Source organism: Oncorhynchus nerka, linkage group LG9b (assembly GCF_034236695.1).
Source record: "Oncorhynchus nerka isolate Pitt River linkage group LG9b, Oner_Uvic_2.0, whole genome shotgun sequence".
Classification (NCBI taxonomy): Eukaryota; Metazoa; Chordata; class Actinopteri; order Salmoniformes; family Salmonidae; genus Oncorhynchus; species Oncorhynchus nerka.
The window spans coordinates 24,451,836-24,475,013 of NC_088424.1; the positions used below are offsets into that span (position 1 = coordinate 24,451,836).

At 45.0% G+C, this 23,178-nt stretch overlaps 2 protein-coding genes across 10 annotated transcripts in view; one reads left to right on the plus strand and one right to left on the minus strand.

The window, feature by feature from the left end:
- LOC115114488 (rho GTPase-activating protein 21-like) overlaps positions 1-13,195 on the plus strand; it is a 70,394-nt gene extending 57,199 nt beyond the window's left edge. For 4 of the 5 annotated variants that reach the window (XM_029642757.2, XM_029642754.2, XM_029642755.2 and 1 more), the window contains 7 exons: positions 1,000-1,078; positions 1,210-1,283; positions 1,407-1,496; positions 1,605-1,772; positions 2,026-2,137; positions 5,995-6,026; positions 10,069-13,195. In XM_029642757.2, the coding sequence (XP_029498617.1) occupies positions 1,000-1,078; positions 1,210-1,283; positions 1,407-1,496; positions 1,605-1,772; positions 2,026-2,137; positions 5,995-6,026; positions 10,069-11,718 (2,205 nt within the window). In that variant the 3' untranslated portion in view covers positions 11,719-13,195. The remainder of the gene's footprint in view (positions 1-999; positions 1,079-1,209; positions 1,284-1,406; positions 1,497-1,604; positions 1,773-2,025; positions 2,138-5,994; positions 6,027-10,068) is intronic. The other variant, XM_029642756.2, reaches the window with a different exon arrangement.
- Positions 13,196-13,367: 172 nt separating this feature from the next.
- LOC115114489 (dipeptidyl aminopeptidase-like protein 6) overlaps positions 13,368-23,178 on the minus strand; it is a 182,433-nt gene continuing 172,622 nt past the window's right edge. For 4 of the 5 annotated variants that reach the window (XM_065013449.1, XM_029642760.2, XM_065013450.1 and 1 more), the window contains exons 19-26: positions 19,032-19,101; positions 18,641-18,835; positions 18,351-18,405; positions 15,654-15,753; positions 15,465-15,523; positions 15,295-15,367; positions 15,023-15,096; positions 13,368-14,912 (exon numbers count right to left, since the gene is read on the minus strand). In XM_065013449.1, the coding sequence (XP_064869521.1) occupies positions 14,763-14,912; positions 15,023-15,096; positions 15,295-15,367; positions 15,465-15,523; positions 15,654-15,753; positions 18,351-18,405; positions 18,641-18,835; positions 19,032-19,101 (776 nt within the window). In that variant the 3' untranslated portion in view covers positions 13,368-14,762. Of the gene's footprint in view, positions 14,913-15,022; positions 15,097-15,294; positions 15,368-15,464; positions 15,524-15,653; positions 15,754-18,350; positions 18,406-18,640; positions 18,836-19,031; positions 19,102-23,178 lie in introns of those variants that run through there. The other variant, XM_029642762.2, reaches the window with a different exon arrangement.

Here is a 23,178-nt window from a genome sequence, read left to right on the forward strand (position 1 = left end):
CCGGAAAATTGACTCCAACCACCGAAGCCATAGACTATTCTCTCTGCTTCCGCATGGCAAGCGGTACCAGTGCATCAAGTCTGGTACCAACAGGCTCTTGAATAATTTCTATCCCCAAGCAATAAGATTGTTAAATAGCTAACAGAATAGCTACACGGATTATCTGAGTCTACCTTGTATCTTTATTGACCTTTATTTTTGCACTGTCTCTATGCACACTCACAGGGCCCTACACACACACTCACAGGGCCCTACACACACACTCACAGGGCCCTACACACACACTCACAGGACCCTACACACACACTCACAGGGCCCTACACACACACTCACAGGGCCCTACACACACACTCACAGGCCCCACACACACACTCACAGGACCCTACACACACACTCACAGGACCCTACACACACACTCACAGGGCCCCACACACACACACACACACACACACACACACACACACACACACACACACACACACACACACACACATACACTCTCACAGGGCCACACACACATACACACTCACAGGGCCCCACACACACACACACACAATTCTATCTGCTCATAGACACGTAATATGCACGTACATTTATACTGACTCTACACATACAAACACACCCACTCACATACAAGCTGCTGTGACTCTGTTTCTTATATCCTGTTGCCAAGTCACCTTACCCCTATACATATCTACCTCCATCACTCCAATATCCCTGCACATTGTAAATATGCTATTGGAACTGACCCTGTATATAGTATGCTTGCTTGCTTGCTAACTTATTGTGTTCTTAATATTTCTTATTTTTTGCTCTGTGTTACTGTTTTCTTTAAGTATTACATTCTTATTGATTTATTGCATTGTTGGGTTTTGAGTTTGCAAGAAAGGCACTTGTCTGTACTTGTGCATGTGACATTAAAACTTGAAACATACATATATATCTCCCATACCTCACATTAACTCCTTTAATGGTTTTCTCACTTGTTTTCCCTGACAGAAATGGAGGGACCTAAATGTGATCAGTAGTTTACTGAAATCCTTCTTCCGGAAACTTCCAGAACCACTTTTTACAAATGGTGAGATACTGAACACACAGTAAATGCATATAAAGAAAAGACAATTGGTTAAGAAAGCATTGTTAATTAATTATATTTATTTAGTCATGGCTGTTAAAGGAACTAAATGGTCCTTGATATTCTATTTACAGAAAAATATGCAGATTTTATTGAAGCCAATCGAACAGAAGACGCAGTGGAGAGGTTGAAAGAGCTCAAGAGGCTGGTAAGTTACAGTTCATTCTATGAGGGCTTTATAGATCTATAGGAATAAGAGCTTCATGTAGTCTAGTGGTAGGTTTTAATTGTTGCATTCAAGCATTGAAGGTTGGTTCCCTTTTCTTCGCAGATCCTTGAATTGCCTGAGCATCACTATGAAACCCTCAAATTTCTCTCTGGACACCTCAAGTTGGTCTCTGAAAACTGTGAGAAAAATAAGGTATGTCAGTGTGAGGGATAAAATGTTTTTTAAATGGAGCCTTTTAATAGAGAGGCCTTGTGTATGGACTCGACTGAATGTCACCCACGCGCCCCCCCCCCCCCACAGATGGAGCCTCGTAACCTGGCCATCGTGTTTGGTCCGACTCTGGTCAGGACCTCGGAGGACAACATGACCAATATGGTCAACCACATGCCAGACCAGTGCAAGATAGTGGAGAACCTCATTCAGCAGTTTGACTGGTTCTTCACTGAGGAGGGGGACGATGACCCTGTTGTACGTAGCATCTCTCTCACCATCTCGCTACTGCTTTCTCACCCCGCCCACATGCACACACCTATCTAAACACACTCGGTCATGCTACTCTCAGCTGGTAATAACACACAATGTTCAGTGTGTGATGTAGTGGATGTTTGTTAATCTTGCTGGTTGACTAAAGTGTTGTATGAGGTGAACATTTTTCTCTCTGCATCCCTCGTTGACTTCTTTCCTCTACGTTCCTCTCCCTCATTGGATCTCTCTCCTGCAGACCTCCGTGGAACAGGAGAGTACAGTGCAGTCTCAGCCTGTGCCGAACATCGACCACCTGCTGTCCAACATCGGCCGGACCACAACAACCACCTCAGCTGCGGAAGTCTCAGGTAACTCACCTTTTTCTCATTGTTTCCACGCCTGGCGTGGCTCTAATGCAACACTCCTGTGACCGTTTTACCAGTATACTAATGAGCCTCAGAAAAAGGGACACACGCATTTCCTGGGTATGTTCAGAATGTACCTGTTAGTCCTAAAATAAGAGGCTTCTTGTTTGCTTTCCATCAGATGATCTAAAGCTAAGCAAGTCTACTGAAAAGTCTCGTTCTTTTGTAAAGGCAAGCTATTTTAGCAATTCTTCAATGGAAGGATTTTCGGTTATCCAATTGGAAATTGCTGAAAATAATTTGCAAATGTTGTTAAGGTCTGTTTCGTTGTCATTCTTTTTTCATTTGCCCAAGACGATAAATTGTCTTTTACGTTAGATCATTTTCCCTGTTCTCTCTTTTTTTATGTTTATTTTTTCCTTTGCTCATGTCATCTCTCCCTGTGCTTTCCTCTTTATGTTGAGATGAAGACTTCTTTTCTTTCAGTTCTTTTCTTCCCCTCCCATATAAACCCGGCATGTTCTTTCCCCCAAAACAACAAACAAACAAAACAACAGAGTGGAAGTATTAACCCTTCTGACCCCTACCCTTGGTTTGTGTGTAGTGTGTTTTTCTTTCCCCTGTACCTGTCCAGCACTCACACATTGACCCAATCTGACACAGGCCAAGTGGGTGGCGTCTTTCACTCGCTGATGTCACTGGTGGACTCTGTAATGTCAGTGGTGGACAGCTGGGACTGTAGGAAGAAGGACGATGAGTGTTGTCCCCAGTGTAGCTGCCTAGTCTGCAGAAACCCTCAGCTCTGTTAACTTGGGGGGAAAGATGAAGGAGCGGAGAAAAACAGAAAGAAAGAGACGTCGATGTTTTGTCATTTCCTGTTGGTGTGCACGTTTTTCACATTTCTCTCAAATGAAAATACCTTATAACCTAATGGATACATACAGAGCAGTGCCTGCAGTAGTTTCTTCTGAAAGCCTTTCTGCTGTCTCTTGTCTCTAAAGCTGATCGCGAGGACAAGTAGTATGGTACGGTCAAACCACGGTTTCACTACCGCCTGCTCATGTGGCATTACTGTCATGGTGTCTGGGGGGCTGAGCTGGCTGTTGTCTAACACACTCAAAAGACATCTAGGAGAGATCAGAACATAGTTACACACACATTGACTAGGGAGGTTAGAAGGATGCCGGTGAGATAGTAGGTAAAGTAGCTCTGGTTGCTTTTGTCCCTTTCTGCCCTCCTGTCACATTTGACTCTCAATCATACATTTGAGATGGACATCATAGGGTGAATCTCGAAGGTATTGTACTATTTATTGCGTGCAGTCTACTCAAAACGTTAGATGGAAGCAAGGACAGCATTGGGGGAGACGGTCTGAGGAGATCTCTCCTTGCTTCCCTCTGATGTTATGTGAAAGAGGTGAGGAGATGATTCAAGGAATCAGGAAAAGACTTCTGAGATTCACCCCTAGTCTTCTCAATGAACCACCGTTTTTTTCTCAGCATCAGAAACACCAACTACATCCAAACACTGCCACCTAGCTCCTCCCTCACTGCTACGTACTTCTACCACAACACACCGACCATCCACGTCTATCAAACACCCACCTTCCCCATCGGAATCCTTGTGTAGCACACTGATATACACAACCGATTTGGGGTCAGTTGCACCTATATTCCAAATGATTACGGTAAATAGCATTTCCTATATGGAGATATTCCATGTCCAATACAGCTGACAAGAATTTAAATGGAATTGACCCCAACTCGGACACACACAACTCGTAAATCAAGCAAACACACTTAAAGGAATATTCTGTTGTTTCAGTAGTATATTATTGTTGATATAGTCCCAAACTGTTTTGCATGTCAGCGATCACGTTTTGAAGATATAGAATTTTCGAAATATAGAAATAGAGCCGTTATGATGCATTTTTCATCATACAGTGCATTCGGAAAGTATTCAGACCCTTTGACTTTTCCCACATTTTGTTACGTTATAGCCTTATTCTAAAATGTATTACGTTGTTGTTGAGGGAAAAAACAACAATCTACACACAATACCCCATAATGACAAAAGCAAAAACAGGTTTTTATACAAATAAATATGGAAATATCACATTTACATAAGTATTCAGACCCTTTACTCGGTACTGTGTTGAAACACCTTTGGCAGCGATTACAGTCTGGAGTCTTCTTGGGTATGATGCTACAAGCTTGGCACACCTGTATCTGGGGAGTTTCTCCCATTCTTCTCTGCAGATCCTCTCAAGCTCTGTCAGGTTGGATGGGGAGCATTGCTGCACAGCTATTTTCAGATCTCTCTAGAGATGTTCAAGTCTGGGCTTTAGCTGGGCCACTCAAGGACATTCAGAGACTTGTCCCGAAGCCACTCCTGTGTTGTCTTGGCTGTGTGTTTAGGGTAGATCTCTTGGAAGGTGAACCATCATACCAGTCTCAGAACCTGCTCCAGAGTGCTCAGGACTTCATCAAGGATCTCTCTCTACTTTGCTCTGTTCATCTTTCCCTTGATCCTGACTAGTCTCCCAGTCCCTGCCTCTGAAAATCAACCCCACAACATGATGCTGCCAGGTTTTTCTCCAGACCTGAAGCTTAGCATTCAGGCCAAAACGTTCAATCTTGGTTTCATCAGACCAGAGAATCTTGTTTCTCATGGTCTGAGAGTCTTTAAGTGTTTGACTCCAAGCGGGCTTTCATGTGCCTTTTACTGAGGAGTGGCTTCCGTCTGGCCACTCTACCATAACGCCCTGATTTGGTGGAGTGCTGCAAAGATGGTCGTCTTTCTGGAGGTTTCTCCCATCTCCACAGAGGAACTCTGGAGTCTGAGTGACCTCCCTGACTAAGGCCCTTCTCCCCCGATTGCTCAGTTTGACCGGGTGGCCAGCTCTCGGAAGCGTCTTGGTGGTTCCAAATTTCATCCATTTAAGAATGAGGGAGGCCACTGTGTGTAGATTGAGGATTTTGTGAATCAACTTGAGAATAAGGCTGTAACTTAACATGCACTGTATGTTTCTGTATTCATACTGGCTGCATGATGCATCAGCCATGGACTAATGAATCAAATACCAGAAGATGGTTTTTGCATGGAGTTTTCCTTTAAGCCGTGACCCCCCACCCAACACACACTATTCTGGCTTGATAGTTGCAATATTTATGTAGGGAATGATTTCTTTGATAAGGTTTTTGTACGGACCCTGTTTTGTAGTGTTTGTCAATCATTTTCAATTGATTTAGCCCAGAATGTTCACGAGTGCTACAGGGATTATAGAATAGAGTTCGAGACATATTGCACAACCTGCCCATTTTATCGTGGCTATAGCCTGCATGGGTGGAACAACAAACTACAACACACAACTGTGTCCCCTTAACAGAGATGTGTTGTCCTCCCTTCCTATGTGATTGATGTCTCTGAGATGAGAACAAATGCCCTATTGCTGGTGGCTGACTGTGTATTGTAATCGTTTGTGACTGATGTAACCTGTGGTCCGTGATGTGTTGATGTACCCTTTGGGTACGTCCTGTTATGAGCATGAGCTGCTTCCTGTCCTAGTGCACACTGCCGGGTTTCATCTTGTTCCTGTCATCCCTCCAGTCCTGGCCACCTCCTCTCTTCCTCCACTCTCATGGACAGTGTCTTTCTTCTGTTTCCTTCCTTCATCTCTGTGAGCTACAAATCCCCTCTGTTGAATCTCCTGCCCCCTCACAGTGCAGGTTTCTGTCGGTCTCTTCACTCTACCCTGTGATCTGCCTACAGTCTGTCCTCTCTCCCTGACTTGATAATTGTGTTGTTCAGCAGATTGTACATGCTTTAAAGATGGTTTCTCATGCCTTCTCCTCTCCCAGATTCAGCATGCAGTGACTCCTCCAAATCAAAGGTAAGTGACACCAAGTTTTCTGTCCATCTTTTACCTCCTATTTTCTATTTTTTTGTTGCGATTTAGCAGATGGTCTTATCCAGATTGATTAGCAATTGACCATTCAGTTTCAGAGCATAATTTGAATTTATTTAACCAGGTAGGCCAGTTGAGAACAAGTTGTCATTTACAACTGCGACCTGGCCAAGATAAAGCAAAGCAGTGCAACAAAAACAACACAGAGTTACACATAAATAAACAGACAGTCAATAACACAATAGAAAAATCTATGTACAGTGTGTACAAATGTAAAAGAGTAGGGAGGTAAGGCAATAAATAAATATAAACAATTTAGCATTAACACTGGAGTGATAGATGTGCAAGTCGAGATACTGGGGTGCAAAAGAGCAAGAGGATAAATAACAATATGGGGATGAGGTATTTGGATGTGCTATTTACAGATTGGCTGTGTACAGCTACAGTGATTGGTAAGCTGCTCTGACAGCTGATGCTTAAAGTTAGAGAGGGAGATATAAGACTCCAGCTTCAGTGATTTTTGCCATTTGTACCAGTCATTGGCAGCAGAGAACTGGAAGGATAGGCGGCCAAAGGAAGTGTTGGCTTTGGGGATGACCAGTGAAATATACCTGCTGGAGCGTGTGCTACGGGTGGGTGTTTCTATGGTGACCAGTGAGCTGAGATAAGGCGGGGCTTTATCTAGCAAAGACTTATATATAGATGACCTGGAACCAGTGGGTTTGGCGACGAATATGTAGTGAGGGCCAGCAAACGAGAGCATAGACGTCACAGTGGTGGGTAGTATATGGTGCTTTGGTGACAAAACGGACGGCACTGTGATAAACTACATCCAGTTTGCTGAGTAGAGTGTTGGAGGCTATTTTGTAAATGACTTCGCCGAAGTCAAGGATCTGTAGGATAGTCAGTTTTATGAGGGTATGTTTGGCAGCATAAGTGAAGGAGGCTTTGTTGCGAAATAGGAAGCCGATTCTAGATTTAATTTTGTATTGGAGATGCTTAACCTCTCTGGGATATGTGGGACGGTAGCGTCCCACTTGGCTAAAATGCAGAGCGCCAAATTCAAATAAATTCCTATAAAAATCTAACTTTCATGAAATCACACACGTAAGATACCAAATTAAAGCTACAAGTATTGTGACTCCAGCCAACATGTCAGATTTCAAAAAGGCTTTTCGGCGAAAGCAAACGATGCTATTATCTGAGGAAGCACCTCCGTAAACAAAAGAGAGAAAACATATTTCAACCCTGCAGGCGCGACACAAAACGCAGAAATAAACATATAAATCATGCCTTTGACGAGCTTCTTCTGTTGGCACTCCAAAATGTCCCATAAACATCACAAATGTATCATATATCCAAAATGTGGAGCGTATTTGGAGCTTATTTGGAGCTTTTGATCCAGAAAAACACTGGTTCCAACTTGCGCAACTTGACTACAAAATATCTCAAAAGTTACCTGTAAACTTTGCCAAAACATTTCAAACTACATTTGTAATACAACGGTAGGTATTTTTTAAAGTAAATAATCAATCAAATTGAAGACGGGATGATCTGTGTTCAATACAGGAAGAAAACAAACTGACGCTAGCTTCCTGGTCACGCGCCTCTATCAAACAGTACACATGAAGTGACCCTCGTTTTGAACAGGGCTACTTCTTCATTACACAAAGGAAAAACCTCAACCAATTTCTAAAGACTGGTGACATCCAGTGGAAGCGGTAGGAAGTGCATGCAAGTCCCTTAGAAATATGGATTCCCAATGAAAACACATTGAAAAGAGTGACTTTAAAAAAAATCTGAATGGTTTGTCCTCGGGGTTTCGCCTGCAACATAAGTTCTGTTATACTCAGACATGATTCAAACAGTTTTAGAAACTTCAGAGTATTTTCTATCCAAATGTATATCTTACCTTCTGGGGATGAGTAGCAGGCAGTTGAATTTGGGCATGCTTTTCATCCAAAATTCCAAATGCTGCCCCCTATCCTAGAGAAGTTAATGTGAGTCTGGGAGGAGAGTTTACACTCGAACAAGACACATAGGTATTTGTAGTTGTCCACATATTCTAAGTCAGAACCGTCCAGAGTAGTGATGCGGGCGGGTGCGGGCAACAATCGGTTGAAGAGCATGCATTTAGTTTTACTAGCATTTAAAAGCAGTTGGAGGCCACTGAAGGAGTGTTGTATGGCGTTGAAGCTCATTTGGAGGTTTGATAAGTGTCCAAAGAAGGGCCAGTTGTATACAGAATGGTGTCGTCTGCGTAGAGGTGGCTCAGAGAATCACCAGCAGCGATATCATTGATATATACAGAGAAGAGAGTAGGCCTGAGAATTGAACCCTGTGGCACCCCCATAGAGACTGGCAGAGGTCTGGACAACGTGCCCTCCAATTTGACACACTGAACTCTGAGAAGTAGCTGGTGAACCAGACGAGGCAGTCATTTGAGAAACCACGGCTATCGAGCCTGCCGATAAGAGTACAGTGATTGACAGAGTCGAAAGCCTTGGCCAGGTCGATGAAGACGGCTGCACAGTACTGTCTTTTATCGATGGCAGTTATGATATCGTTTAGGACCTTGAGCGTGGCTGAGGTGCACCCATGACCAGCTCGGAAACCAGATTGCATCGTGGAGAAGGTAGGGTGGGATTTGAAATGGTCAGTGATCTGTTAACTTGGCTTTCGAAGATTTTAGAAAGGCAGGGCAGGATGGATATAGGTCTATAACTGTTTGGGTCTAGAGTGTCTTCCCCCTTTGAAGAGGGGAATGACCACGGCAGCTTTCCAATCTTTGGGGATCTCAGACGATTTGAAAGAGAGGTTGAACAGGCTAGTAATGGAGGTTGCAACAGTTTCGGCTGATCATTTTAGAAAGATAAGGTCCAGATTGTCTAGTCCAGCTGATTTATAGGGATCCAGATTTTGCAGCTCTTTCAGAACATCAGCTGTCTGGATTTGTGTGAAGGGGGGGGGGGGGCAGGCAAGTTGCTGCAGGAGGGGCTGAGCTGTTGGCTGGGGTAGGAGTAGCCAGGTGGAAAGCATGGGCAGCTGTAGAAAAATGCTTATTGAAATGATCGATTATCTTAGATTTATCGGTGGTGACAGTGTTTCCGAGCCTCCGTTCAGTGGGCAGCTGGGAGGAAGTGCTCTTATTCTCCATGGACTTTAATGTCCCAAAACTGTTTGGTATTAGTGCTGTAGGATGCAAATTTCTGTTTGAAAATGCTGGCCTTAGCTTTCCTAACTGACTATATTGGTTCCTGACTTCCCTGAAAAGTTTAATATTGCGGGGGCTATTCGATGCTAACGCAGAACTCCATAGGATGTTTTTGTGCTGGTCAAGTCTGGGGTGAACCAAGGACTATATCTGTTCTTAATTCCACATTTTTTGAATGGGGCATGCTTATTTAATATGCGAGGAAAGCACTTTTAAAGAGCAACCAGGCATCCTCAACTGATGGGATGAGGTCAATATCCTTCCAGAATACCCAGACCAGGTCGATTAGAAAGGCCTGCTCGCTAAGTGTTTAAGGGAGCGTTTGACAGTGATGAGGGGTGGTCATTTGACCACGGACGCATCGCGCACGCAGGCAATGAGGCAGTGATCGCTGAGATCCTGGTTGAAGACATCAGAGGTGTATTTAGAGGGCAAGTTGGTCAGGATGATATCTAAGAGGGAGCCCATGGTTACCTATTTAGGGTTGTACCTAGTAGGTTCCTTAATAATAATTTGTGTGAGATAGATACCCTCAATCTTAGATTGTTGGATGGCCGGGGTGTTAATAAGCATATCCCAGTTTAGGTCACCTAACAGTATGAATATCCCAGTTTAGGTGACCTAACAGTACGAACTCTGAAGATCGATGGGGGGCAACCAATTCACATATGGTGCCCAGGGCACAGCTGGGGGCTGAAGGGGGTCTATAACAAGCGGCAACAGTGAGAGACTTGTTTCTGGAAAGGTGGATTTTTTTAGAAGTAGACATTAGTGATTGGTGTGTGTGACTGACGTCCTGGTGTTTTGTCCCAGCAGGGCTTGTGGGGCTCTGGGAAGGACCAGTGTAGCAGGGAGATGCTTCGCTCCTCCTTCTTTGTCAGCCGCAAGCGTAAGAAGCCCAAGGACAAGGCTCAGCCCAGCAGCTCTGACGACGACCTGGACGCCGTGTTTGCTAAGAAGGAGCAGCCAGAACAACAAAGCATGAGCCACCAGGACCTCCACCCAACCTGGTCCCCAGACAGCCAGACGGATGTGGAGAGGGAGGCCAGCGAGAGAGGGGAACAGCCAGGGGAAAGGGTCCAAACCAACGGGAAAGAGTTCCGTTCAGACGGCCTCATGTCTCAGCCCTCTCCATCCCCCTCTCCCAAACACACCCCATCCCCCTGCCCCCGTACCTCCTCCACACGCTCGCCCTACACCTCCCAGTCCCCTCGCCTCGGCCACCGCAGGCAGGTGGCCCACCAGTCATCTCTGTCGGACCCACCCTCCAACTACGATGAGGTCTCAGACCTGGGCACCATGAACAGCACCAGCTCTCAGGCATCTGTGACACGACCCAGGGTGAGGCATGGCAGGACAGGGGCCCTGGGACCAGAAACTGGGGCCAGTGGCCTGGGGGCCGAGGTCAGCTCCATCACCTCAGATTACTCCACCACCTCCTCCATGACCTTCCTCACCGGGGCCGAGCTGAGCACGCTCTGTCCAGAGGTACACTCGGTGGCCGAGAGCAGGGGAGGAGATGACGCTGATGATGAGCGTAGTGAGCTGATTAGTGAGGGCCGGCCCATGGAGACGGACAGCGAGAGCGACCTATCGGTGTTTATTGGGAGCGTGAAGGAGACCCGGCCGGGGAAAGATTTCTGCCAATCAGACGTGCCGGATGCGCCCAGGCCCCTCCCCTCCCACAGACTCATCGAGTGTGATACTCTCTCCAGGAAGAAATCTGCTGCGCGTCAGAAGACTGACAGCGATTCCTCTTTGGACGGAGGGCAGAGCGACAAGGATTCCAATAGGCTGTCTCGCGTTCTGGGGGTGGTTAAGGGGCGTTCCACCAGCAGCCTTAGCTCCTCCTCCCGCAGCGAGTCAGAGAAGGGGATTGAGCCTGCATGGCGTCTCAAGATCACAGACCGGCTGAAGTTCCGTCTGCGGACGTCCGTAGACGACATGTTCGGGGTGGGTACCCAGCAGAGCCGCTCTCCAGAGGGACGCAGGGACAAGAAGAAGAACATCAGACGCAGACACACCATGGGAGGCCAGAGGGACTTTGCTGAGCTGTCTGTGATGGGGGACTGGCAGGGGGGGATGGGCGGGGGCTCGCGGGCAGAGCTGTCGGCCGTGGACCGGCTGAAGCCCAAGTGTTCTTCCCAGGACTTCTCCATCCGGGAGTGGATTGCCCGTGAGCGCCACCGCACCTCCAACCCCGAGGTAAGCCTGGACTTCTCTGAACACCAGGGGGCACTGCTCCTCCTACGCAACCCCGACCCCCAAAACCCCAACCACCAGGTCCAGGAGGCCCCGTCGTCGTCCCTCTCAGACCCCCTCTCACCACGCCCAACTCCAGCTGAGCTGCTGAACGGAGACACAGGTCCCCAGAGTAAAAGCCTGAATCTGTCGGCCACCGCACACCCACACAAACTCTCTGGTGCTCAGGTGGTCCAGTCTCGCTTCTACCAGTACCTGTGAGAGGTGGTGTCTTTCTGTCTGTGAGATGTGTATGTGTTTGAGAGTCTGTGAGTGGATGTGCGTGATGTTTGTAAATGACCAGTGAGCATGTACAGGTACTGTGAAGTGACGTTAGTGTTTACTCAGTCTTTTTGGTGGTGTGTGTTTGTACGCTTAAAGTAATAAGGGTTACTGCACAGGGGTGGTTTATCTGACTGACACAAGGCATGGAACGAAACATTCAATTCATGTTGATACATTTTCTCCTTTTTCATGACAAATGACAGACTTTGGGATGGGCGTTGGGGTAGAGATATCCTCACTCCTGCTCACTCCTCATCCCTGTTATGCTGAAGATTGCGACTCGAGGGCCTCTTGCTCATGGATGAACTGATGAGTCAGAAAGTTGATTGGTGTAAGGAAGTGTAAACATGGCTGATGTTTCAAGTTAAAGATTGTGAAAATACAGTAACTGACTTGTAGGAGGTAGGCTACAGTAGTGAAAAAATAGATTTTTTTTTAAGTATTGCAGATGAACTATTTTTGTTGTATGAGGGTCTCTGTTGGTTAAAAGTGAGTCCTTCAGTAACCAAATTTTAAGAATGTATGACGTGCTTGCTGTAATACTGACTAAAGCTTTAGTTGCTTGTTCACATTTTAAATTGTACAGATTCCACTCCCTCTCTCTCTACTTGAAGTGTGTTTTTATTTTCGGGATAGCCTGTGTTTTGGACTGCCATATGTGCTCTGTGACCGCCGTCGAGTGACAAGACTCTGGACTAATGGCGTCATGAAAATACAAAAAAAACTTTATTCCACCCTGTTAAGAAAAAAGCAGTGAACTACTTCACTCTAATTCAATATGCTGTGTGCTTGTGGTTTCGTGCTTTGGTCAATTAAGGGCATCAGATGGGGGGTCAAGAGGGAGAAAAATATGAATAATCAAATCAGAAATCATGTTTCTTTCGCAATAGGAAGTGCCTCATAATGAAATGTAAAGGGTGCCAAATCGTCTTTGTTGAGATGCATAAAGATATTACTGTGAATGACATTATCGTGGACTCACACTGTCATTCTACAGGGTTCTATCTTAAACAGAGGAACGCCGAGCTTCCATTTCCTAGGCATTCCACTTTGGTCTTCACCTTTTTTATACTTTTGTTTTTTCATTTTGGATTAGCAGAACTTGAATTTAAAATATTTCTGTATAAAGTACCATAAATGCCATGTTTTAGCTGCCTTTTTGTTTCATTTCCATCAAATTTCCAGATTTTTTTTTCTAAGTAAAAAGCACAGTATTGAGATGTTGCTGATGGTAGGCTGGGTGTTAGATTACAGACTGGTGATAGTCCAGTGGTTCTCTGGGGAGAAATTCCTCCCTGCATGTGAAAAGGCTTCATTGAGCTGCCGGACCGTTTGTATCATTATGGCATGTTCTCTCTGAGTGGAGGGGCATGGGCTCCTAAACACTGGAAATAAATCTTATCAATGGCTACAAGCATATGGCTGGTGTTTTTACAATCTACTGCACTACCTTCCCTGGTTAGTTCCTACTAAACAGTATTATTCTATAACTATCATGCCCACCTCAACATCCGTTATGGTAAACTTCCTTCTTTAGCTGGGCAGTGTCCAATGAAAACAAAGCCACCAAGAACAAAATGTACAAGTAAATTTGAAAATGCTTTATGTACAAGTCACACACACAGTTCTAGTTAGACTTTTCAACATTTTGTAAAACAGCTGACAACTTTCACTGACTACTAACAGAAGTGAGGTCATGGGGACAGTGTCAAGCCACTGAACACTTCATTTACATGAGCTGACAGAGAACCAAACATTAACTCACCAACAAAAAAACACATTCTAAAACCTACACTGAATATGCCTCATGAACCTTTTGATGTAGTTACAACAGCCAGAACTGTCATGTTTGTGTCTATTATACAAGAATAATAGTACACTTTTATAATGGGAGTTATAAAATCGCAGTACATTTTCAACCATATGGACTAGTCTGAGCAATGATTCAACGTACAAATCTTTCTTAGATGAAAAATGAAATGTTACAAAAGTGTTATAGTCCTTGACATGGATATGTTTACCCCCAGTAGTAAGGCACAGTGACTAAGCGCTCGACTCAATCAGTAGCACTGAAGAACCTGCACTACATATTTTAAAGCAATGTTCCCACATTGAAGTTACCTTTACATTTCAATTGCACTATAACACAGATCTTCAGCGCTACTGATTGAATTGTGCCCTTCCATAACACTAGAGCAACCACTCAATGTATTACTTTAACTTTGGGATCATAACATTGTATCCTCAGTCATTTGGAAAGGAAATCATGGGCCGATGTGACCACCATACATTAACTCAAAGCCACATTACTTACTGAAGGACATATTGAACATTACAAACAGCAATTAAGAGAAATACATTGATCTGTGTGCTGCTGTTTTAACATCAGAATCATGGACACAAACTCTGCTGGAGTCAACAACCGGTAGCTCTTCCATATTTACTGCAATGAAAATGACCCTTGATGTTCGTTGCCCACTATAGATTTACTTGTGTGTGTGTGGTGGGAGAGGAAATGCATCCCGGTTGGAGTGGTGGTTCACTACTTTAGCTGTCCACAAGGGGGGTTACTAGAGGGCTCTTCAGTGACCAGATTATTTGTTCACTGCTAAGACATTTTTAAAATATTTTTTTTACCAAAGTCAACAACATCCACGATGGAGATGTCTTGCTGGCCAGTCCAGTTGTCAGCCAACCAAAAGTGATGAAGAATAAAGAGTGAGGTGTGAGGTCCTTGGTACATGCAGGTACTGTGCTCTAAAGAGGAGCCCAAATTATACAGAGGGTGGAGTAGGTTGGCCTGCTCATAGATCTGGCATGTCAATGCCAACACTAAATGAGCATTGTCACAGCTGACCACCAGAGTTGGCAAGACAGCACAAACCGATCTGGGCCAGGCTAGGGGTGGGGGTAATGAGTTGAGAAGGATTTGTTGCATATTGTGCTGTGGTAGCTGAAGTGTTAACCACATGTCAGCTGGTTTAAACATCTCCCTCATCCTCCTTGTCCTTCTTCTCCTCGCTTGGTAAGTCCGGCAGTCGGAAACACTCCTCAAAGAAGTTAACTAGTGATTGGCTCAGGTGTTGCCGTGTGCCATCGCTATGCAGGAAGTGTCCCTCATCTGGGTAGATCTACAGTACAGAGACATTACAAAATAAAAGGCACGTAGGTAGAGGTAATATTTGACACACTGCTCATAATGCCTTCATAACAATGTCCTAATACATGTTGTCAAGCTTACCTGTAGAGAGTAATTTGCCTTCTCATTGATTAAATGGTTAATGAATTTTGCAGAGTGCTGGAAATGGACTTTCTCTTTAGGGAAGGAGAGAGAGTAACATGACATGTAAGATGTGTATATTCAGTCACAGTACTTCAACATTCAGCCTCAAAGTTAATCAGTTAATAAGACTGCTTTGACAGTAACTTAGCCAATGCCCAAATAGCAGTTGGCAAGACAGCACAAACCGATCGATCTAGGAAAGGCTAACTTATCGATAGTAATGACTGTACCATCAGCAGTTGGATGGATGATCATGTACTTCCTGTCCATTAGGTGAGCTGCCCGGTGTGCTAAACTTGCCACCTGAAGGAAAGAGGACAGCGAACAGCAGCATGAAATACAGATGATTTAACATCTTGTCTGACTAGCGGATAAAGTGTACGAAGTGATGGATCTTTACCGAGTAGACTCGAGAGTCTGTCTTTGGTGATCCAAGGTATCTCTCTGAAAATGCTGAAGCTGGTGTATAAAGAAGGAACACATAATAGCTTGTTATAAGGCACTGTTCAAACTAAAATACATTGTTTGTGGTGAGAAATTATTCATGCAGCAAGAAAAGATGCTGCAAAAGCAAATCATTACGTTATACCATATAACTTGAAATCTGTGATGGGCGAGACGGCTGCTCCACATTTAAGCAGGGAGTCTTCAGAACTTAAAAGCAGGGTGGCTAAATATCCTCCATAAACCTATATAAACAGATAAGGTACAGTTAGTGAGGGACACTTAATAGCATCGTGTTCCTTGAACAAACAGTGTAGAAATACATTGTTGACACATCAAGGCTCGAGCCTTCACATACACCACTCCAAAGACAAACTGCATACAAATTCTAACTTTCTATAGACAAATGAGGACCGAGTTCCAAACTGAAACCTGATTGAAATATTTGTCGTTGCTGGGCCGTAGTGTGTAGTTGCTCTCGTAGTTATGAATCCCAAATGGGACCCTATTCCTTTTATAGTGCAACATAGAGCAGAAGCTCACCACATCATATCTAAACTCAGCAAAAAAAAGAAATGTCCTCTCACTGTCAACTGCGTTTACTTTCAGCAAACGTAACACGTGTAAATATTTGTATGAACATAAGATTCAACAAATGAGACATACATTGAACAAGATCCACAGACATGTGACTGACAGAAATGGAATAATGTGTCCCTGAACAAAGGGGGGGTCAAAATCAAAAATAACAGTCAGTATCTGGTGTGGCCACCAGCTGCATTAAGTACCGCAGTGAATCTCCTCCTCATGGACTGCACCAGATTTGCCAGATTCTTGCTGTAAGATGTTACCCCACTCTTCCACCAAGGCACCTGCAAGTTCCCGGACATTTTTTGGGGGGGAATGGCCTTAGCCCTCACCCTCCGATCCAACAGGTCCCAGATGTGCTCAATGGGATTGAGATCCAGGCTCTTCGCTGGCCATGGCAGAACACTGACATTTCCTGTCTTGCAGGAAATCACGCACAGAACGAGCAGTATGAGTCTGCAGGAAGTGTACCACATGAGGGAGGTGGATGTCTTCCCTGTAATGCACAGTGTTGAGATTGCCTGCAATGACAACAATCTCAGTCCAATGATGCTGTGACACACCGCCCCAGACCATGACGGACCCTCCACCTCGATCCCGCCCCAGACCATGACGGACCCTCCACCTCGATCCCGTCCCAGACCATGACGGACCCTCCACCTCGATCCCGCCCCAGACCATGACGGACCCTCCACCTCGATCCCGCCCCAGACCATGACGGACCCTCCACCTCGATCCCGCCCCAGACCATGACGGACCCTCCACCTCGATCCCGCCCCAGACCATGACGGACCCTCCACCTCGATCCCGCCCCAGACCATGACGGACCCTCCACCTCGATCCCGCCCCAGACCATGACGGACCCTCCACCTCGATCCCGCCCCAGACCATGACGGACCCTCCACCTCCAAATCGCACTCCTGAGTACAGGCCTCGGTGTAACGCTCATTCCATCGACGATAAACGCGAATCCGACCATCACCCCTGGTGAGACAAAACCGCGTCAGTGAAGAGCATTCTTTGCCAGTCCTGTCTGGTCCAGCGACGGTGGGTTTGTGCCCATAGGCGACGTTGTTTCCGGTGATGTCTGGTGGGGACCTGCCTTACAACAGGCCTACAAGCCCTCAGTCCAGCCTCTCTCAGCCTATTGCGGTCAGTCTGAGCACTGATGGCGGGAATGTGCGTTCCTGGTGTAACTCGGGTAGTTGTTGCAATCCTGTACCTGTCCCACAGGTGTGATGTTCGGATGTACCGATCCTGTGCAGGTGTTGTTACACGTGGTCTGCCACTGCGAGGACGATCAGCTGTCTGTCTGTCTCCCTGTAGCACTGTCTTAGGCGTCTCACAGTACGAACATTGCAATTTATTGCCCCTGGCCACATCTGCAGTCCTCATGCCTCCTTGCAGCATGCCTAAGGCACGTTCACGCAGATGAGTAGGGACCCTGGCCACATCTGCAGTCCTCATGCCTCCTTGCAGCATGCCTAAGGCATGTTCACACAGATGAGCAGGGACCCTGGCCACATCTGCAGTCCTCATGCCTCCTTGCAGCATGCCTAAGGCATGTTCACACAGATGAGCAGGGACCCTGGCCACATCTGCAGTCCTCATGCCTCCTTGCTGCATGCCTAAGGCACGTTCACACAGATGAGCAGGGACCCTGGCCACATCTGCAGTCCTCATGCCTCCTTGCAGCATGCCTAAGGCACGTTCAAACAGATGAGTAGGGACCCTGGCCACATCTGCAGTCCTCATGCCTCCTTGCAGCATGCCTAAGGCATGTTCAAACAGATGAGCAGGGACCCTGGGCATCTTTTCAGAGTCAGAAGAAAGGTCTCTTTAGTGTCGTAAGTTTCCATAAATGTGACGTTAATTGCCTACCGTCTGTAAGCGGTTAGTGTCTTAATGACCGTTCCACAGGTGCATGTTCATTAATTGTTTATATTTCATTGAACAAGCATGGAAAACAGTGTTTAAACACTTTACAATGAAGATCTGTGAAGTTATTTGGATTTTTACAAATTATCTTTGAAAGACAGGGTCCTGAAAAAGGGACAAAGATTATTTTTGCTGAGTTTAGATATGTGGGAGTGAGCTTCTGCTCTATGTTCCAGACAGAGTAAAACCCTCGCCCACTCTTTCTTCAGCTCAGATACTGTACTTGAATTGACAAGAAGAGGAGTACATTGCTTTTTTTTTTACATGGTTTGAATAAGTAGCTAGCTTCTTTTCTTCAAGCATTGATTCTCCCTACCTTTCCATATACTCCAATTCGACTTTTGTCGATGTACATTTCTTTCGATATCAGTCTAGAATAAAGAAGAATAAACAATCAATGCTTTGTTGGTATTATATTTCCAACAACCCAGTAACGTACTATAATGAAGAATTGTATCATAGTTTTTCCCACTGTAGTTAAACTGTACCTGCAAATAGCAACTGTAAGATGTGGTAACATGGTGTTAGCATATAAAGAGGGAGCAATTATTTGAATTCTCAAAGAAGATTATACTGTGTCCAGGTGTGTCTCTCCCTCCTTCCCACCTGAGGGCCTCCATCTGGTCCCTCTCCTCGATCACGCCCAGTTTCCTCCTGATGCGGTGGAGGAGGTTGGTGCCCTGGAACCCGGACCCGTGGCCGTCAAAGCGGATCACAATGGTGCTATAACTGCTCACCAGCACCGTGGCCCAGTCCACACGGAACTGCTCTGTCACCATCTGTCCGCCAGGAGTTCCGTCCCTGGGGGAAACAGGACAGGCAGAACCAATGATCCATTATAGCGCTCTGTGATGGTCCAAAGTCATGAGTCCAATGTCAAAACAGAATATGCTTTAATTATAATATAATCTCTACTGGGGATTGTATGATATTTTTTATCTAGAAAAACATAGTAACTGTATTGTGTGTGTGCGGGGGTAGTTGTTGCCATACTTACACTAGTAGCAGGAGGGGGTAGTGAGCTGTGTCTATGAAACCAGCTGGCTTCAGAATCTGCATCGTCAGAGCTGCAAGAAACAAGACTAAATCAAATGTGGTTCTTCTTAAATTATCATATCAAATCTTATAACTAATGCCATTGTTAGAGTGCAGCCCAGTAGTGCATATCAGAATTTATGAAGACATTATACAAAGGGTGAGTCTAATCTTGAATGCTGTGTCATGACTGTCCTGTGAGGATACAAATAGGTCAGATCAGCTTGGCAATGGATGACTTCAACCAGGCCCTCTCTCACCGACAGAGAGGGGAGAAGGTAACTGGTGGGGGTTGACACCTCATGCCCTGTTTTAAATTGGAGGAGATCCAGGGTCTCCCTCTCCAAATTCACCAAGGAATGTGCTTTGTCCCCAGAGACGTTTTCCAGCCGAAACTCAAACACATTCTAAAGCGAATACTGGAACAATATTTGTAACATAGAATGTGGGGAATTGTCAGAGGCGATCTAAAGAATCTGGTTTCCGAGCCGGTCACGGGTACACCTCAGCCACGCTCAAGGTACTAAACGATATCATAACCGCCATCGATAAAAGACAGTACTGTGCAGCCGTCTTCATCGACCTTGCCAAGGCTTTCGACTCTGTCAATCACCATATTCTTATCGGCAGACTCAGTAGCCTCGGTTTTTCGGATGACTGCCTTGCCTGGTTCACCAATTACTTTGCAGACAGAGTTCAGTGTGTCAAATCGAGGGGCATGCTGTCCGGTCCTCTGGCAGTCTCTATGGGGGTGCCACAGGGTTCAATTCTCGGGCCGACTCTTTTCTCTGTATATATCAATGATGTTGCTCTTGCTGCGGGCGATTCCCTGATCCACCTCTACGCAGACGACACCATTCTATATACTTCCGGCCCATCCTTGGACACTGTGCTATCTAACCTCCAAACGAGCATCAATGCCATACAACACTCCTTCCGTGGCCTCCAACTGCTCTTAAACGCTAGTAAAACCAAATGCATGCTTTTCAACCGTTCGCTGCCTGCACCCGCACGCCTGACCAGCATCACCAACCTGGATGGTTCCGACCTTGAATATGTGGACATCTATAAGTACCTAGGTGTCTGGCTAGACTGTAAACTCTCCTTCCAGACTAATATCATACATCTCCAATCGAAAATCAAATCAAGAGTTGGCTTTCTATTCCGCAACAAAGCCTCCTTCACTCACGCCGCCAAACTTACCCTAGTAAAACTGACTATTCTACCGATCCTCGACTTCGGCGATGTCATCTACAAAATTGCTTCCAACACTCTACTCAGCAAACTGGATGCAGTTTATCACAGTGCCATCCGTTTTGTCACTAAAGCACCTTATACCACCCACCACTGCGACTTGTATGCTCTAGTCGGCTGGCCCTCGCTACATATTCGTCGCAAGACCCACTGGCTCCAGGTCATCTACAAGTCCATGCTAGGTAAAGCTCCGCCTTATCTCAGTTCACTGGTCACGATGGCAACACCCATCCGTAGCACGCGCTCCAGCAGGTGTATCTCACTGATCATCCCTAAAGCCAACACCTCATTTGGCCGCCTTTCGTTCCAGTTCTCTGCTGCCTGTGACTGGAACGAATTGCAAAAATCGCTGAAGTTGGAGACTTTTATCTCCCTCACCAACTTCAAACATCTGCTATCTGAGCAGCTAACCGATCGCTGCACCTGTACATAGTCCATCGGGAAATAGCCCACCCATTTTTACCTACCTCATCCCCATACTGTTTTTATTTATTTACTTTTCTGCTCTTTTGCACAACAATATCTCTACCTGTACATGACCATCTGATCATTTATCACTCCAGTGTTAATCTGCAAAATTGTAATTATTTGCCTACCTCCTCATGCCTTTTGCACACAATGTATATAGACTCCCCTTTTTTTCTACTGTGTTATTGACTTGTTAATTGTTTACTCCATGTGTAACTCTGTGTTGTCTGTTCACACTGCTATGCTTTATCTTGGCCAGGTCGCAGTTGCAAATGAGAACTTGTTCTCAACTAGCCTACCTGGTTAAATAAAGGTGAAATAAAAAATAAAAAATAATGTCATATGGGTTATTTTGTGATGTCATTAAAAATGTTAAAAAATAAATACTGTAACTTGAAGATTATATATACATTACATGTACAAAGCCTCCATCCTTAACGTTGTGTATGAAATATGAAAAATTATTAAATGATTTTTGTTAAGATAAGAATGGGATTTTAGGAGCCATAATAGATCATTTGTCTCCTATAAACTTTGCACAGTAAGTAGCCACGCCCGAATGAGGTCAGAGCGCGTGTCAGCCTGACGGAACCACCCCTTTCGACCAGAGTGCATAAAGGATTGGTAAAGAAATGAACTTTCAGACCAGAGAGCCGTGTAGCTGCAGCTCACATCCAAAGTGGTTCGAACTCTGAATATCAACACAAGGTAGAGGTGAGAAACTCACCTGGGAGGGACAATCATTGGTAAGGATGATTAGCTGTCCTAAGTAAAGTATCTAGAAAAGTGAATTTAAGTGGGACCATTCTACTACTCTTCTCAAATCACTGTAGTATGCTACTCTCACCCCCCAATGGGAACCATCGACAGGCTGGCTAGCCTATCTTCAAAGAGGCAGTTTCAGGAGCGAATGGAAGGTTTGTGTGATTACTGTGAGAGTACAGTGGCAAGAAAATGTATGTGGACTCTGGAATTACCTGGATTTCTGCATACATTGGTCATAAAATTTGATCTGATCTTCATCTAAGTCACAACAACAGACAAACACAGTCTGCTTAAACTAATAACACACAGACAATTAGACGTTTTCATGTCTTTATTGAACACACTATGTAAACATTCACAGTGCAGGGTGGAAAAAGTATGTGAACCCTTGGATTTATAACTGGTTGACCCTCCTTTGGCAGCAATAACCTAAAACAAAATGTTTTCTGTAGTTGCCGATCAGAGCTGCACAACGGTCAGGAGGAATTTTGGACAATTCCTCTTTCCAAAACTGTTTCAGTTCAACAATATTCTTGGGATGTCTGGTGTGAACCGCTCTCAAGGTCATGCCACAGCATCTCAAATCGGGTTTAGTTCAGGACTCTAACTGGGCCACTCCAGAAGGCGTATTTTCTTCCATTCTTTTGTTGATTTACTTCTGTGTTTTGGGTTGTTGTCCTGTTTCATCACCCACTTCTGTTGAGCTTCAATTGGCGGACAGAGAGTCTTACATTCTCCTGCAAACTGTATTGATAAACTTGGGAATTCATTTTTCCGTCGATGATGGCAAGCTTTCCAGGCACTGAGGCAGCAAAGCATCCCCAAACCAGGATGCTTCCTCCACCATACTTTACAGTTGGGATGAGGTTTTGATGTTGGTGTGTTGTGCCTTTTTTCTCCACACAGTGTTGTGTGTTCCTTCCAAACAACTCAACTTTTGTTTAATCTTTCCACAGAATATTTTGCCAGTAGCTCTGTGGAACATCCAGGTGCTCTTTCGCGAACTTCAGACGTGCAGCAATGTTTTCTTTTGGACAGCAGTGGCTTCTTCTGTGGTGTCCTACCATGAACATCATTCTTGTTTAGTGTTTTACATATTGTAGACTTGTCAACAGAGATGTTAGCATGTTCCAGAGATTTCTGTAAGTCTTTAGCTGACACTCTAGGATTCTTCTTAACCTCATTGAGCATTCTGCGTTGTGCTCTTGCAGTCATCTTTGTAGAACGGCCACTCCTAGGGAGAGTAGCAACAGTGCTGAACTGTCTCCATTTTATAGACAATTTGTCTTACCGTGGACTAATGAACATCAAGGCTTTTAGAGATACTTTTGTAACCCTTTCCAGCTTTATGCAAGTCAACATTTCTTCTGAGATTTATTTTGTTCGAGGTATGATTCACATCAGGCAATGCTTCTTGTGAAAACTCAAATTTTGTGAGTGTTTTTTATAAGGCAGGGCAGCTCTAATCAACATCTCAAATCTCGTCTCATTGATTGGACACCAGGTTAGGTAACACCTAACTCCAATTAGCTTTTGGAGAAGTCATTGGCCTAGGGGTTCACATACTTTTTCCAACCTACACTGTGAATAATACAATACAATACAATACTTTGTGTGTTATT